The following is a 16,892-nucleotide window of genomic DNA, read 5'->3' as shown; positions in this document are numbered from 1 at the left end:
ACACCAAACATTTATGTAAGAAGCACCATCATTACTGATCACCATTTATTCAAAGTCATGGAATGCCAGCAACAGAACAGACCAGGTTGGCACATCAGGCTGGACAAATACGTGATTGTAGCCATATTCCCATAGGCTATGGGCAGCAGCACTGTTACATGTTGAGTCAACAACTGATATTCCACTTGACAAAGCTGTCAAGACACAATAGAAAGGATCGACAGCTACTGAACTGGTAGAAACCATGCAAGAATTAACAACAAAATGATGCATGAATAGGTGTGTAATAAATATCTTGCTGATAACATTAGAGGAAAGAGCAGGAGGCCTGCCTAATTTTGTTAAAATTTAGTTGTTTTAAAATGGTCTTTTTTTGCAACCCAAAAACTAAAATCAATTTCAAATATAACAACTATTGAGTGACTGACTGTAGTAGTGACTTTAGTGCAGAGGTCAGTTTCAAAACCTGATTTGCTTCCTTGCCGCTCCAAATGACAGTAGACTGAATGAACCAAATTTGCAGCCTCTGTGAAGCTCTGGAGTTAAGAAATTTATTTCACACCTAGGCAGAAATAGTAAAAATGAAGTCTATTCATCAGCTTCCGCTTCCACTACTTCGATTCTGCGTGGCCCATAAAGTAGAACGTAAGCTATATGCCAGTCTCCACCCCCTGATAGCCTCAAAATATCTTCAGGTGTAACAATGCTGACTTTGTCATCATCAAATTTAATCCACTCATCTGTGAAGAAAAAGAAATAGTAAATTGATACCACATATTACATGAACTATTCAGTTAGGATTTCCAATTTATCATTCAATAAAAGCAGCCACCCCTCATGTAGTATTATTTTGCTAGTGTCTAAAATTGCCTCAGTACCTTGTTTTCTTTTAACCCAAGATACGTAATGTCCAGAAGAACTAGATCTTCCCTGGTGTGTTAGCACTGCCTGTAGGTCATAATATCCACAGTTGTTGGAGCCAATATCTGGGGGAGAAAGACCACAATGTAACACTACAGTAAACTCTGCACAGTTACCCATGTCTCTTTGTGATTGCCACAGGAATCTTTACAGCAGGCATGGTGAACTTCCATCCCACAAATTTGGCCCACAAGCCTACTTTCCCCAAACCTTGCTCATGTGGTGTCAAGTGTCAGGCAGATACTAAAGCAGCTAAATCAGCTATGCAGCTCGAGTTCCTCATAGGGCACTTAATTGCACAGTGGATTCCTGCAGAAAGCAGCTTTACCATCCAGTGCTGCAAAAATACTTGACACCCAGCACTGTGTAAGGGACTGTGACAAGAGGTCTAGACCTGCCAAAGTTGACCCATGAGAATTGGAACTGATAAGTGGCTTCCCACTGGGTCAAAAAGGCTCCCAACCCCTACTTTAGAGCTTTAGGCCAGTGCCGAGGGCCTTCTGTTAGTTCCCTTGCTGCGAGAAGCCAAGTTACAGGGAACCAGGCAGAGGGCCTTCTCGGTAGTGGCACCCTCCCACCAGATGTCAAAGAGAAAACAACTACCAGACTTTTAGAAGACATATGAAGGCAGCCCTGCTTAGGGAAGCTTTTAATGTTTAATAGATTATTGTATTTTATTATTCTGTTGGAAGCTGCCCAGAGTGGCTAGGGAAACCCAGCCAGGTGGGCAGGGTATAAATAATAAATTATTATTATTATTATTATTATTATTATTATTATTATTATTATTATTACCACCCTCCAGATGCTGCTAGATTACAACTCCTATGATCCTTAATCCATTTAAAGGACCACAGATTCCCCATCCCTGCTCTGGGGAAATGCAACTAAGCCATTTCATACAAAATATATTTTAAACCATTTTGATTAAAGTTGGGTTCCAGTAAGTTTTCTTCATGAATGCATTATCCCCACATAAGCACACACCCAAGGACACCAAATTAAGCATGTGAAGGAAGAGACTGCCTGCAAAAGTGTCTGGGGTTAAGGAAATTTGTGGAAACACCCCGAGCGAATAGCAGAACTACATGTAACAGGCTTGGGGAGAAATCAGCATTGCTACCTGTGTTATTTTTGTCCAGACTTGTTACCTGCGGCAGACAACAAACAACAGGCATAGAAAAACCACACAGTTCCATTTTAATAAGTGCAAGCCAAAATAAAATTTAAAAATCATCTACTTTAACAACAAAAAAGAGTGTAGAAGATCAAATGCTTGTCTGGCGCAAAGACATGATCTCATCTGATCTCTTTCCTGTTATATTTCTGTAGCAGTTGTGAGCTTTAGTTTTTGTAGCATAGATCCTGCAATCAAGTACCATTCAAATATGAAGCTCTGCAATTCATCAGACACCACTTACACCCTTCACTCACTTGGTCATATAGATCTTCAGATATTCAGACAAGGAAATAATAAAAATGCTTATGTGTTTTGTTGTCCATTTTCAATACCTAAATGCCTTATGGTTATCTAAGGTGAAAAAAATCAATTTTAAATGTATCCAAAGTCCTTTCAATTTCCACTTACCATCATCAAAGGAAAATGGCTCGTATTTAACTTCCTTCTGTGCACCATCACCTTTACTAGACTTAAAAAATAAACATGTTTATGGTTTACATGAGTTATGTTCATATAAGGCAAAAGAGAAATACATTAAAATACATTAACAAATAAAATAACTTATATCATCCTAATAAATGATCAATGAGAAATGATTTCAATGAGAAATGTCAATGAGAAATGATTTCTAAAAAGTTAAAAAGTCTTTGGAGCAAATTACATGGTGTGTCAATGCATTACAAAAGCTCCAAAAGTATCACAGCCAGAGTAAGAAGCACAACCAATGAAGAACTAGCCACTCTGTTTTCAACAAGTGGGATTATCCATTAATTTCCCCATAAATAAAATTAAAGGGAAGTCTTTGTCAGCCAGAGGGAAATGTCAGCTGCATACTTATTTTTAAAAATTGTGGTTAATACAATTACTAGGTCTAGGAATTAATGAAATTCAACAGCAAATATTGATACTCAAGTCTTAAATTTTTGAAATTGCAGCATTATTATAAAGCATCTAAATGATGTTTGGGTCACAATGGTTCACTTGCCCAATGCTGGCTCTTATTTCAGGCTTGCGTATAAAAGAAAATTAGGTACACGGCTAAACCAATCTTAATAGGTCACCTACGTTCTTTGGCTGCTGATTCGCTTTTTTGTCTTCTAGTTCCTTGAATTTTGATCGATACGGGGTCATCTTTTCTTGAAGTTCTGATGTACATAGCTCAAATACATCCAACATAAGAGGGAATTTAACATCCTAGGAGCAGTTAGAAGAGAGGCTTGCTTAACATCTCTGTAAAGCATCATATGAAGCTAACTGACCACCACAGACACCATTTCCCAGGACTGCTTTAAATGCAGTTAATTTAAGACATTTAAAGTTGTCTATTCACTCAAAACTCAGGATTTATTAAAAAAAAACAAAAACAAAAAACCAACTTATGAACATAGCAAGGTGCCTTATACAGAGTCAGGCCATCTAGCTCAGAACTGTCTCCTGAGTGGCAACAACTCCCAAGTTTCTACCTGGATATTCTAGTTACTGAATCTGGAACTTTTTGCACACAAAGTATATGCTGGAGCTAATAGCCCTTTCCATAGCCTAGCCTTAACATATAAAAAGATATTCTGTGAATATCGGGAGAGTGTTTTGTCATGTTACAGCTTTCATACTATCCCTTGTACTGAAACATTTTCTAGCAGAAAAATCATGCTCCTAATCAAATGGGCTATGCTGGTTCAACTTTCACTCCTATCACAACAGTTTAAATTGACATGGAAACACCCAAGTTCACTTAGCAGCTTGCTGACCACCAGGTGGATCAAAAAGCAGAACTGAAGTAGTGTTTTGAACCGCCCTGGGATCTTCTGGCTGCATGCAAATTTAAATAATTATAATAATAATGTATGAAACACCTACCTTGAGAACTTTGGCATTCACAGATTCTTTCTCTTTGTAAAAGAAACGAACCATCTGAATAGTCAGGTAGGCTGGCAAGCGACTTATCTTGGACTAAAACAAGCAAAATATTCACAGCAGTAACTACTTAGCTGCAAGTGGAAACAAATGAAGTAAGCATTCATTTTAAACTTTATATCCTGTATGACCCTGGATTACAAGAAGAAATTTCACTGAAAATAAGAAGACTGAATTCCATATAACTGGATTATGTGCAAAATCTGCAAACAAAATACACAGCTTTTGGTACAAGTAGTATCAGGTTACCATATTTGGTTTGCGCTATTTACCCATCCCCAACACTGTCTCCACTCCCAGCAAGGTACACACACATTGTGCAGGTGATACAAGTTACTCCCATAAGCTACTTTGTTATAGTATTGGAATGGGGTATCAGATTATAATACTTAGAATTACTGGTATACTGTGTACTTCTCCAATTCATGCAGCACAACAAAATCCAGTCTATTGATATTGTAGGGTCTTTGAACTTTATTATTCTCTACACCTCTAAAATGTCAACATAAACGGTTTTATGGCTACGAAGAGACCTACTCACAGATTTTATATACAGTGCATTTCTTTGCAATGTTGGAGACAGCTTGGTAATTTCTTCTTGAAGACGCTGAAACAGAAACATAATACTACACTACATCATACAAGATCATTCCAAAACCCCTGCTTTGGTGTCTTAACTTGCCCTCTCCCTGCTTTTATTTTGGTTTCTGCCAAATAAGATGTAGCCTATACCAATGGATGGGTCTTAAATGCAATAATCTCTGGAGCACTTTCAAGTGATCACCAAGACCAAGATTAAAAATAGGAAGATATGGAACAGTTGGAGATGTCTTTGAAATGCCTATTTTTAGTTTGCATTTTAAAGTTTGAACTAAAAAGCAAAGGGTGACATTCCACACTGTACAATCAGACATCTGCTCATACAACCCAATCTAGTCTGGACAGTCTTCCCCATCTGTTCTGCGTTCTTAATCCTGTAGTCACACTTAGTGATACTAGTCTACATTTCATGTTCAGCCTTCTACCTTAAAACCTACATCAGTCTTGAAAGAGACCAAGAGGGAGGAGAGTCCTCTTGAATTCTCTGCTTTATTAGCATAGAAAAAATTAAGCTACTAAAGATATGGTTGATACATAGTAATTGGATGAGACAGAAAAGGCAAAATGCAAAACATAACTTGCAATGCAATTCTGCTTTACAGATTAAGACACCTAAAAGTTGGGAGTATATGTTCAGGACACAAATCTGCATTTCATGCCCCATCAACCCACGTAACAATTTTCTCTCCCTATCCCCACCAACTTTTTGTGGCTTGTTTTCAAGCCAGCCAAAAGTAAGCAAGGTCTTTCAAGCACTGTGCTATAGAAAGAAAGCAACTTCCAGAGACAATGAAGTGAAGTTGCTCACCAGTTTAAGACCCGTGAAAAGATATTTTACTTCTTGATTGATAAAACAACTAAGTTGGAGTTGATTCTCTCTTCCTTTTGTGACATCCTCCTCTTCTGCTTCTGTGCATTTCATGCTTTGCGTAATGTTAAGGACAAATATATATATATGCAAAGACTAGAACTGCTGCTCTATTTAAACACTGCTGACCTTAATGAAACAGTTAAAACGAGTGCCAGCCAATACTTACTCTGCATTTCAGTATGTTTTAATCTGCTGTGAAACAATGGTGCTGTTTTGATAGCAGTGACCAGTTCTTCTGCTAACAAACTGTATAGGACACATTTGCGCATCCTGGCATGAACTTCACCTGCCACCCGCCCCTTGCAACTTTGGAAATATTTAACAAAAACAGCTGGCTGTGTATTTATTTGATTTGAAACCTTGCTACATCACATCAAGGATGAGGAACCTGTGACCATCCAGAGACTGCTGTACTATAACTCCCATCGCCTGTGACCACTGGCCAGGCTGCCAGGGGTGGATGAGTGTTGAAGTCCAACATCTGGAAGGCCCCCGATTCCTCACCCCTACCCCAGATTCACTAACAAACAAACAAACAAAGTTTGTGTAGCTCCCACTTTGGGAGATTTCCCAAACTTAGATTTTCATTTCCCTCTATCCACTTGCCATTCCTTATTTCTGTTCTGTTAACAGTCACCCGTCATAGAAAAAAATGTTTCCTCTTGTGTCAGTAAAATCCCAACCCTGCCCTTGTTGCTATTTCCATGAACATCATCCTCCATGTATTTCCAGTAACGTTTAGGATACACAGTTTCAAACTCAATACTGAAAAACTGGTCAATTAAGCTCTTCTTTTTAGGAGGTGCTGCTGCTGCTCCTGAAGCTCCAGAGTCAGTCTGTAAAAACAAAGAAGTAATATAATAATACAATTTTTATTTAGATGCCACCCATTTGCTTCTGGCAAAATGTAAAACCACAGTAACACATCACACATTAAAAACTTCCCTATACAGGGCTGCCTCCAGATGTCTTCTAAAAGTCATATAGTTGTTCATTTCATTGACATCTGATAGGAGGGCGTTCCACAGAGCAGGCGCCACTACCAAGAAGGCCCTCTGCCTGGTTCCCTATAACTTCACTTCTTGCAGTGAGAGAAGCGTCAGAAGACCCTCGGAGCTGGATCTGTGTCCAAGCTGAAAAATGGAAGTAGAGAAGCTCCTGCAGGTATACAGGGCCGAAGCTATTTAGGGCTTTCAAGGTCAATACCAACACTTTGAACGGTGCTCTGAAGCAGACTTCTCATTCTGAGCTTCTTTAAGACACATTACGTCTTCTCAGTTCCTTTACGCCTACAATGTTATGCCTGACCTTCAGTATTATTGCACTTATTAAGACTGGGTTCAGACCTGAGCTTTGACAGCTGTTGAAAAGTGGACCACTTCCTCTCCCTATGTGAAATTGCTTAAAGCAGCTGGAGGACACGGAAGGAGGAAGGCAGGGAGTGGAAGTGAAGCCAGGTCGAGTGGGTACTCCACATGTGGAAGCCACCGACTGACAGCTTCCAGCACATTTAGAAGCTATGTTAGCTCAGTCAGGAGCTCTAAGTGAACAGGAGAGCTCTAATGCTCCCCCATCCTCTTCAATATGAAGGAGAGCTCTGCATGGACAAACCCCTTGTGTGAGCTTAAAGCAGTTCCTGAACACTGGATAAATAAGGACAGTTGTGCTCTCTGAAATTTCTATGCGTATGTACCTCAGATATACTCCATCAAAGCAACTTTTTATTGATGGTGGTGTATCCAACAGCTTGAGTTTCTTATTTCTGTAGTTGCTACTCAAGGTTTTTTCTGCACAGTGCTAATATTTGAGACTTCAATTCTAAGTAAAAAATGTGGATGGGTTTCTGTTGCCACTACAGTCAGTTGTTCAAAGAATTGAGGGGGAAAGACACATTTGGCAAGCCTCTGGAAATGAAGCTATGCAGTACTGTAGTATACTAAACATATTTTAAAAATATTATGTAGTAAAGGTCACAATCCTTAAGGTTTACCCCAAAACTTGCACACAGTCAGCATGTGGGTTTTTTTGTGTGTGCGCCAAAATCAAAAGTTGTTGCTGTTTTTGGCTGGGCACAGAGTTAATGCCATTTTCTCCAGGATTGTAAGACTAAGACCACTTACTTCCATAACTGTGTCATCTTCGATCCCTTCTAGCTTCTGCTGCAGGACTCGCATCATCTGAACCCAGCATTCATTGGCATCCTATGAAAGAAGCAGGAAAAGCAAACGTTTGGCACAGTGATAGCTCGAGTTTGACAAAAGAAGCTGCAATAAATATACTAATTGGAGTTTACTGCAAACGTTATAAATCTGAAGTATTAACATTATTTCAAAAGTGTTTTTCTTCATAGTTGCTACAGAATCATATGAATACAATCATTAAATTCAAGTTTACACAAACTGTACATAGGTTTGTACTTAATTATTGCCTCACAACTGAAACATATGAAACTCGTTGAACAATAGATGTATTTTGGGGAGACATATGCTGCCTGAATATTAGAAAGTAAAATAAAAGCATTTACCTGTTGAAGATATTGGCCTTGATCCCCTTTCTCCGCAAACTGGGGAAAGGCCATATGTAAAAACTGGAGGAGAATGATGGGAGGGATACTAGAGGAGGTTTTATCCATGGAATCAAATAAATCTCTAAGAGCTTAAAAATAAAACAGAGTTGTTTTTAAAAGTGAATAAACATTAAATTGTGAAGTACTAAAGGAACAGATACAATAAACACTATATATTTCAAATAAATATTTCCCTTTTTCTTGTATACCATAGTATTGCTTTTAGTGCAGGGCTATTTAATTTTTTACATTATATGTCCAAACAATCTACCTGCAAAACAGGGCTGAACACATCACACCCTTGTAACAGATTAAACTGCTGCATGTGGAGATTCATGTATGAGAATCCTGCATGGCACCAAAAGCCAATTGTTACTACAAAATTTATCAGAAGCTCTTCGAGAGCACCTTTGAATAAGGATATTTTTGCTCTTAAAACACAATTATAAAACTACACACTTGAAAATCATTAGTTATATTTCAAATTCTTTGAAAACTCAAGAAACATTATTAACTGTTGATAGAATTATAGAACTGGAGAGTTGCAAGGGACCCATCAGTTTCAACAAAATGACAGTTGATTTGGGGTGGGGACAACCCTAGACATTTCAGAAGTACAAAAAATAAGACAGTGAGATGTGTTTCTTTGCCTGTTAAGAGACCACTTGCCTTTGGTTTCCCCCTCAGTTATAATCTAGTGAATCGAATCCTTAAAATTCTGTTAGAAAGGGGGTTTTTTTAAGCAGCAGAAAGCTCTACATTGATGATCAAAGACAAACCTGCTGTGATGTACTGAGCAGAGGCCATTTCTCCTGAAGCTCTTAAGGCACCAGCATATCTAAAGAGATGTTTAAAACATGTTATTTAATTCGATCTTGGAATCAAGGCAACTCACACAAAAATAATGCTGAGGTGGACTTTATCAGGACTGTGTTACTTGGAGCAAAACTATCTAATGAATGTGTAGAAACTCAGAGGCAGCTTCCATTTAAAATAATAATGAAAAAGTGTCATCTAGTGTCTGCAGAACAATGAGCACACATGTGCAGAGGAAAGCACAAGGTTTCCAGAATCCGTGTGTCCCCAAGTCTGGATTATTCATTATTTGTTCCTCCATTCCACCCCAAAAATTCTACTTCCAGTGACATTGGGACAGCGTTAGGCTCCTTTTCTTGCTCCTTTCACTGTACACAGAAATGAACTGAGGCCACAAATTTACTCCAATGCAGAATCTCCCCAACACCACAAGATAAAACCAGTTCTCTATTCTGCAGGGTTCCAGAGATTCTGCCTTCAAATAACTGCATTTCTATACACATTGAGTTCACTGAGTTAGGGCACAACCATCACCTACCATGGCTTCCATATTTATCATTACCATCTCAGGATATACTAAAAATGGAGTTGCTGTGTAAAAGCCAAGCGCTTGGGCCCAAACATGAGCAACCAGAACTTCACTTGTGCAATACGGCTTTCTGATCCCTTCCTCTCCCTACCAGTCTCCTATGCCCACTGACAAGCTACACCCAAGGGTTAAGGAACCGTCTGGGAGAACATGGGAGTGTGGCACAGGGGACTGCAGTGAAAGAGCAGAAAAGGAAGAAAGTACAGAAAGCCACCTTGCAAAAGCAAAACTGCCTTTCAATTGCACAAGAGCACCTTTACATCCAAATCAAGGCCTTAAAAGGGCAATGAGTCCATAAAGAGCTGCTTAGCCGAACTGTTCACCCATCTGGAATGCTTCAGAATGTTATGACTTCTATTAATCTCTGTTTTATATGCAAGTTATACAGGTCATTCATTTGATTCCTACCTCCCAAAGTGCTAACAAGACTAACCTTTGCCTATTCTGCTTCTTGATGAATTCACAAAGAGCGGGAGCAAAGTGGCAGTAAAGAACACACAGAAGTAACATTAAGCATGAAAACACTATTTTAAAGGCATGGCAAATTAATTTTGCACCAACTACTTAATATGAAAGCATTAATATATCAGTCTCAATCGCATCTCAAATCACAGTACTCTAGGATTTGGCAACCTGATAAGTATTCTTAAAAGCCAACATAGAAGCTACTATACTGAATATGCTACATTTTGTAAATTGAGCACTAGGCAAACAAGACACAGAAAAAAAATCTGGAATAAATTGAATAGGAATATAAATCAAATTTTAAAATAATTACATAATAGTGTTTAAGTCTACTTGCAGAAAAGCAGATCACTAACCAGATCTGAATTCTACCACCAAATTTTAAGCATAAATATATTTAGTACCCATTAAGAGAAGTTGAATGTTAAAAACAATAAGGTGCTCATACTGAAGCCCGTCCCCCAAAGCCACAATCTCTATTTAATAAAAATTTTGAACATCATTGAATAAAATATGAACCCTACCTCTTAAGGGCCTCTTTCAATTCTGGCACAGAACGAATACACTGAACTGTAGCATTCATATAACACGTATTCCCAAGATTTGTTAAGCCGCATGGTAACTCCATCTACCACAAAAATAAAAGTGCTTGAATATTTTACAGCAGTTTTTCCTGAGTGATTTCCAGAAAAGCACTCTCAACATTTTAGTTCTATAGCACTTTTGCACAGCTAAGACTAGTACATGAACAGCTATTACATTTCTGTGGACAAAATTAAGTGGTTTGTTCAAACAAACAAACAAACAAAACAGCTTTTACACAGTTAAAGGCACCACTATGGATCCAAAGTGCAATTCTATACAAGTCTACTCAACAGTTCCATTGAGTTCAATGGAGCTGACTTCCAGCAAGTATAGTATTGCAATCTTAAGACTTATGCAAAGGTTTGCAGCAGTCCAATGAATCCAATTTCTTTCCTTTAAACAGCTACCCCAACACCATATCACAAACTGCTTTTGAAATTTTTCTAGCTTAATAGGCAATAAGCAGTTGACTGTTAGATTTTCTAAAACAGTGTTTCTCAACCTTTTTTGGGCCAAGGCACACTTGTTCCATGAAAAAAATCACGAGGCACACCACCATTAAAAAAGTTTAAAAATTTAACTCTGTGCCGCCCTATATTGACTATATAATTATGACTGTAAGAAACACTTGCCAATTGCTGTGTTGGTTGCAATCTCCTGTAATAAGGCTTCACAAGCCGCAGATTTCTCTGCCAGCACAATCCTTTGCTCAGCAAGTTTCAGGTTGAGCTCATCCAGCCAGCTTCTTTAAGTTTGTCTAAAACCACCCTCCCGTGGTGGTGGCTGTTGAGAGCTGCGCTCGCCCCGCGTCGTGACCCGGCCGGCTTCCTTTCCGGCGGGTCAGTGTTGTGTATTGGCGGCCGCCAGGCATGTGACAATGCAAATCGCCCTTCTCGTCGCCGCACGTCGCGGCACACCAGCCAGCGTCTCGCGGCACACTAGTGTGCCGCGGAACAGCGGTTGAGAAACGCTGTTCTAAAACACCCTTCTCAGGCATACAAAACTAAGCAAGTTCACTAACATTATTAAGTTAAACTTGTGGCAATATGAGGAAGTACATTCAGACTTCTGCAAAGGGATGAAAAAATATGCTTACAGCTGAGGCTAACTGTTCTTCTGTCATATCTTCCACAAAGACAGGCCGAGCAATTGGTTCTTCCGGAAGCGCTTCAGCAGAACCCATCATTAATAAGGTCATGCCCTGTTCAAAAAAGGAACAATGACTATAATTAGACAATTAAGAAAATCAATGTTGTTTGAGAACATACTCCAGTCTTCATGAAGTATTAAAATAAAATGCATTGTGGTTTAGAACCTTTAACACTTTGGTTACTTATGAACGTAAGGGAATATCTTTCAAAAATAATAATTGAGCACTATCAGTATATTCCAGTTCATTTTTTTAAAATGTAGGCTCTGCCATATTCTTAATTAACCTTGCCTCTCTTCTTTCCAGTGATGTTTTTATTTACTAAACATTCAATGTTACTAAGTAATGGTATCAGCCATTAAGTCTGACTTTCCATTACTACCTTTATGCTTGCTGCTTCTTTTTTTAAAAAAAACAAAAACAAACCGACTACCACATTCACAGCTGAATAATTGTAGCAAATACAGAACAAGCTTTTCTTGTTCTGGGGTGATTTCTGCCAAACTCCCCTCCACCTGTAGCTTCCACACCATATCCCACACCATTACCAAGGGTATCCAACCCCAAAGAAGCACAAAAGACAGGGGCACAAAAGTGTAGAGAGAAGGGGGAGGCAGAAAAGTCTCATTCTGTGAACTCTGCCCCATTCACTGAAGAAAAATTAGGATCCAAGACATCAAAGACTTATTGCCTAATATAGTCACTGAGCAATACTTACATTTTTTATTTTGATGTTGCCCCAATCATCATCCTATTGAACAAAACAAAACAAATTTAAGTCCTTTCAATAATATTAAGATGAGTCAACAGATCTAGTAGCTGCAAAACCCAAGGCCCCAGAAAGACGTAGTTAAGTGCTATTCATTCCAACAGAACAAAAACATAAATAACTTTATGCAGATTGCACCAATATGAACTGCAGTGCAGTAGTTTAAAGAACACACATAGAGCCCCACCTATGTAAAAGCTCTCTCTCTCATCCATTAGAAAGACTTAATACATGAAACAGGGAAAGCCTATGTGCACACAGAGCATTCCTTTATCACATAACAGACGGAAGATGTGCAGTATAATGGATGGGGAGTACACCTGCAGCGACTTGGAACTGCAAACATGGGCTTGTCCCCCAAAGTGTTGTATGAGCACTTTCACTCTCACAAGGTGGGCCCCCCGATTTTCAGCAATTCCTTCTTGCTGCTGCAGTCCTCCTCCCATTCAATTCCCGAAGGTCCCCTAACCTTCAAAACTATGTGAAGGTAGAGGGCCACTAAGGAAAAGAAGAGGTGGGGGATCTAATCCCACAAATGGAGTGCCTTCCCATTCAAAGAATGGAAGCTAGAGTCCAAGCCACAGACTCAGAATATTATTAATACAGTGGTACCTCGCTTTACGAACAGCCCTGTTTAAGAATTATTCGGTTTACGAACTCCACAAAACCGGAAGTAGTGTCCCAGTTTGCGAACCTTACCTCGGTCTAAGAACGGGACGCGGATGGTACTGTGGGTTAAACCACTAGGGCTTGTGGATCAGAAGGTCGGCGGTTCGAATTCTCGCAATGGGGTGAGCTCCCGTTGCTCTGTCCCAGCTCCTAGCAGTTCGAAAGCACGTCAAAGTGCAAGTAGATAAATAGGTACCGCAACAGCGGGAAGGGAAACGGCATTTCCGTGTGCTGCTCTTGTTCGCCAGAAGCAGCTTTGTCATGCTGGCCACATGACCTGGAAGCTGTACGCTGGCTCCCATGGCCAATAATGCGAGATGAGCACCACAACCCCAGAGTCGGTCACGGCTGGTCAGGGGTCTATTTACCTTTAAGAACGGAATCCGAACAGTAAAAGGGCACTGGCAGTGAGAGGCCTCATTAGGGAAAGTGCGCCTCAGTTTAAGAACGGTTGCAGTTTAAGAACAGACTTCCAGAACGGATTAAGTTTGTAAACTGAGGTACCACTGTATTTGTTAATACCATTCTTTGTGCAAGCCATTAACTATATAACAAGTAGTGTAGTATCTAAGACTGCTTCATGTTTTATAGGTTTTCCAATTATACATGAAAATATTCTCAACCATATACAAGCATAAGTTGCCATAAAATAGCAGGTGTTTCATGTTATTTACCTGCAAAAATAAGCAAGTTCTTAAACTAGCCAGGAAGGAATTATTTACTGACAGCTACTACTTGCTAAGGCAACTAGAAAAGTGTTTACATATTAGAGACAGGAATGTGAAGGTTGCTTCCTCAAGGTTATTCTTGCTCAATCCTTGACAGATCCCTCTCCTGTTTAAATACCCCTAGCAAAGAAGACATGGGCACCTCCTACAAGAACTGCTGAACAGTTCACACATTAGGAAGTACAGTGGAACCTTGGGTTACATACTGTCCTCCATATGAACACTTCGGGTAATGAGCTCCGCTAACCCCGAAGTAGATGCTCCTTGTTGCAAACTTTGCCCCGGGATGCGAGTGGAAGTTGGCAGCAGCAGCAGGAGGCCCTATTAGCGAAAGCGCGCCTCATGTTAAGAATGGTTTTGGGTTAAGAACAGACCTCCGGAACAAATTAAGTTCATAACTGGAGGTACCACTGTATTCACATAATTATAGCCCAAATTTGTTTCCTTGCAATTCCAAGCATCACTTTCAGTCTTGCCCTCTGAAGCAACAGACACTAAGTCTGCTCCATCTTCAGCATGTAACAGTACTTCAGATATCAGCTCTCACGTCTTGTCTTAATCTTCTCCAGGCAAAATATACACAGGCTTTGCAACCATTCCTCAATAGCTGCCCTATTTAGGACACATTATAGTTTCTCAATGTCCTAGACACAGGCCTGAATTTTTCTGCAATACTCATGGCATCAAATTGCCAAAGCTTAAAGTTTTGAGTGATTTGATAGTTTTTACCATTATCAGCTCACTGCATCAAACTAAAAGGAAAGCAACAAGTGTCTATGTGTTTGTATCTATGTATTTGCATGCATAGACCTCTTGCAACCTACCAAGCACTACTGAGCTCTAGTTCATTTGAAAAGGGCACACATGGAAGCAATGCTTGGTGGGTTGCGCCCATTTTGGTGAATTGGTATACACACACATTCTCTAAAACACCACAAAAGCAGACCAGCTCTCTTTGGTTTGCATCAATATGCTAGTTTTAGTTATCACATTGCACACAGGAAGTAGTCTTCCTTTCAGCCAAGTAGCTTACCATACCCAAAACATAAGTACCTAAAGGGAAGCACCACTTTATGGTTACCTGCTTTGTTTAATTTTTTGGTGCTTCTCTACCTGTATCCCACAAGCCAAACTCAATATGTTTTCTCCTGCTAAGAACTGCAGTAATCCACTAAATTTATAAAACACACAATGACAAAAGTATGGCAAAAATTATTCTCAAACTCTACCTTTAAAGTTCCACCTTTCACCATCACTTTTTGTCTGTCAGGCTGAACTCCAGTCAAAGCAAAAAGCTGCGCTTTGAATACCATTGGAGGTTCATCTGTATTCAGCTCCACTCCATCAAATTTCTCCTTGCCCCACTTTACGTTAACTGCAAGGGGGAGGAAAGAAAAATAGGACCGTCAAGTTATGGTACAGTGATGTGCAGTTCTTACATGCTGTATACACTGAAAAGGCTTAAAGAGGTTTATATTTCATTTTACAATGAAATATTGTAAAGTACAAATTTAAAGGAAAGATTCGCTATTCAAGCACAACGGATTCTGCAGTCAAGAACTTTGCAGAATAATGAATCTTATATGGTTCTTGCTTAGCCATGGGTTGGCTTATCATTACTTGCGAACTGGGTCATTATTTGAACTTCCACCAAAGCTTTCACATGTGCAAGCTGAGACATTCACCACAGTGTTATTCTTAAACCATTGGTCTTCAGAAGACCCAAAAGTACCTCCCAATGCACCACGTCCTGATCTTTATGGATCACACCACTAGCATCAACACCAACCATCACTTTGTTGTTCACTTTAAGAGACAAAAGGCTAGACAGAAAACTGCTAGATGAAAAGGAGAACAAGGACTCATTTAGCCTTAAAAGTTGTATGCAAAGGTGATTTCTAGAGGGAAAACTCCCTTCACTACTGCATGACTAGCAGCATTCAACAAAATTCTCCCACTCCCACTATATTCTCCTTTGCGGCATATATCACCACTGGGGAAAAGGAAGGAAGATGTGTGTATGCATAAAATAACTTAAGAATAAGGTCCCGTATTCCATGTTGTGATCAAAAGGGGCCCAGATTCTGACAAGGCTGAAGATTGCCACTCGAAACCATCCAGGATGGGTGGCTTACGCAGTGCATGAGAAGACAGAGGAATGCTTACTGTGCAGCAACCCCACTTTCCTGGACAGGAAGGGGACCCTTGCAAACAATAAGCGACCCCCTAGTTCTTCCTCCCTCCCTCACCAGGCCAGGTGTCTCCATAATGCCAAGCCAACTTCGCACCTGCCTGATAAAAAACGCCCTCCCTCCTTCCCACTGTCTCTGGTTGGCAGGAAGGCCCTTCGGAGAAGGCAGCCCGCGCAGTCCCGTGAAAGCGAGCCTCGGCCCGTTCCCCTCCTCCTCGCAGCTCTGCCCCGGCCCGGGGAGCAGGAGGACCCCAGCAAGGCCTACGAAGGAGAAGCCGCACTAGGCCCCTGCGTGGCGTTGGTGGCGGGAGGCGGAGCAGGCTCACCTGTGAAAAGCGGCATGGCGGCGAGCGGGAGCAGCCTGCAGGAAGAAGGCTGGAGGAGAGGAGCGGCAGCAGCGGCAGCTCAGGGCGCGCAGAGGAAGCGAGAAGGAGCTCTGGCGGCGCGGCGCTTCCTTTCCTCGGGGTCTCATTCAAACCGGCCCCTCAGGATGACGCTGCAAGCGCGGACGGGTGCGCGCGCAACTCCGGAAAGGCCGCCTCGCTGCTGCCCCCAATCGCGGCGGCGGCGGCGGATTCGGAAGGGAGCCGTATGAGGAAGCTTCGCCGTCACTCGCGCTGCTTCCGCCTGCTTAGCCTCGCGATCGGGCCCGGTAATATGTCCCGTTAGTTACTCAGATGTAAGCACCGCTGGATGTAATAGGATTTGCCCGGCAAGTACTCGTGCAAAAGGATCTTGGCCGGTGGAGGGAGGGGCATGTTCCCAGTGTGCCCTGCTTACTTTGGAGGAAGCCTGGCTGACTGCGTTTGATATCGCACTCTGCATGCATTCTTTTCCCCTCCGTTATCACTGAATTATCCCCGTCTAGTATCGGAATG

General features: G+C 40.8%; 2 protein-coding genes across 2 annotated transcripts in view; one reads left to right on the top strand and one right to left on the bottom strand.

The window, feature by feature from the left end:
• Positions 1–16,892, top strand: part of LOC132592550 (uncharacterized) — a 254,823-nt gene that overhangs the window by 100,985 nt on the left and 136,946 nt on the right. The gene's annotated exons all lie outside the window — the stretch shown is intronic.
• Positions 8–16,536, bottom strand: USP14 (ubiquitin specific peptidase 14). The gene is made up of 16 exons (XM_035125080.2): positions 16,341–16,536; positions 15,053–15,198; positions 12,376–12,408; positions 11,604–11,708; positions 10,447–10,550; positions 8,832–8,890; positions 8,011–8,141; positions 7,607–7,687; positions 6,234–6,322; positions 5,424–5,538; positions 4,557–4,622; positions 3,959–4,051; positions 3,167–3,295; positions 2,510–2,570; positions 879–986; positions 8–740 (listed from the first exon to the last, which is right to left on the bottom strand). Exons 1-16 carry the CDS (start codon positions 16,354–16,356, stop codon positions 589–591), a joined length of 1,488 nt encoding a protein of 495 aa, XP_034980971.1. The 5' UTR covers positions 16,357–16,536; the 3' UTR covers positions 8–588.

Source organism: Zootoca vivipara, chromosome 8, assembly GCF_963506605.1.
Source record: "Zootoca vivipara chromosome 8, rZooViv1.1, whole genome shotgun sequence".
NCBI classification, from domain to species: Eukaryota; Metazoa; Chordata; class Lepidosauria; order Squamata; family Lacertidae; genus Zootoca; species Zootoca vivipara.
This window is presented reverse-complemented; position numbering and strand designations above follow the sequence as displayed.

Bases quoted from the DNA above. Each gene is read 5' to 3' on its own strand.
- USP14 (XM_035125080.2), bottom strand. The intron at 7,688-8,010 runs GTAAATGCTTTT...CTTCTTTCATAG, and splicing joins AAGGCCAATATCTTCAACAG to GATGCCAATGAATGCTGGGT. The intron at 2,571-3,166 runs GTAGGTGACCTA...TTATTTTTTAAG, and splicing joins CGAATCAGCAGCCAAAGAAC to TCTAGTAAAGGTGATGGTGC.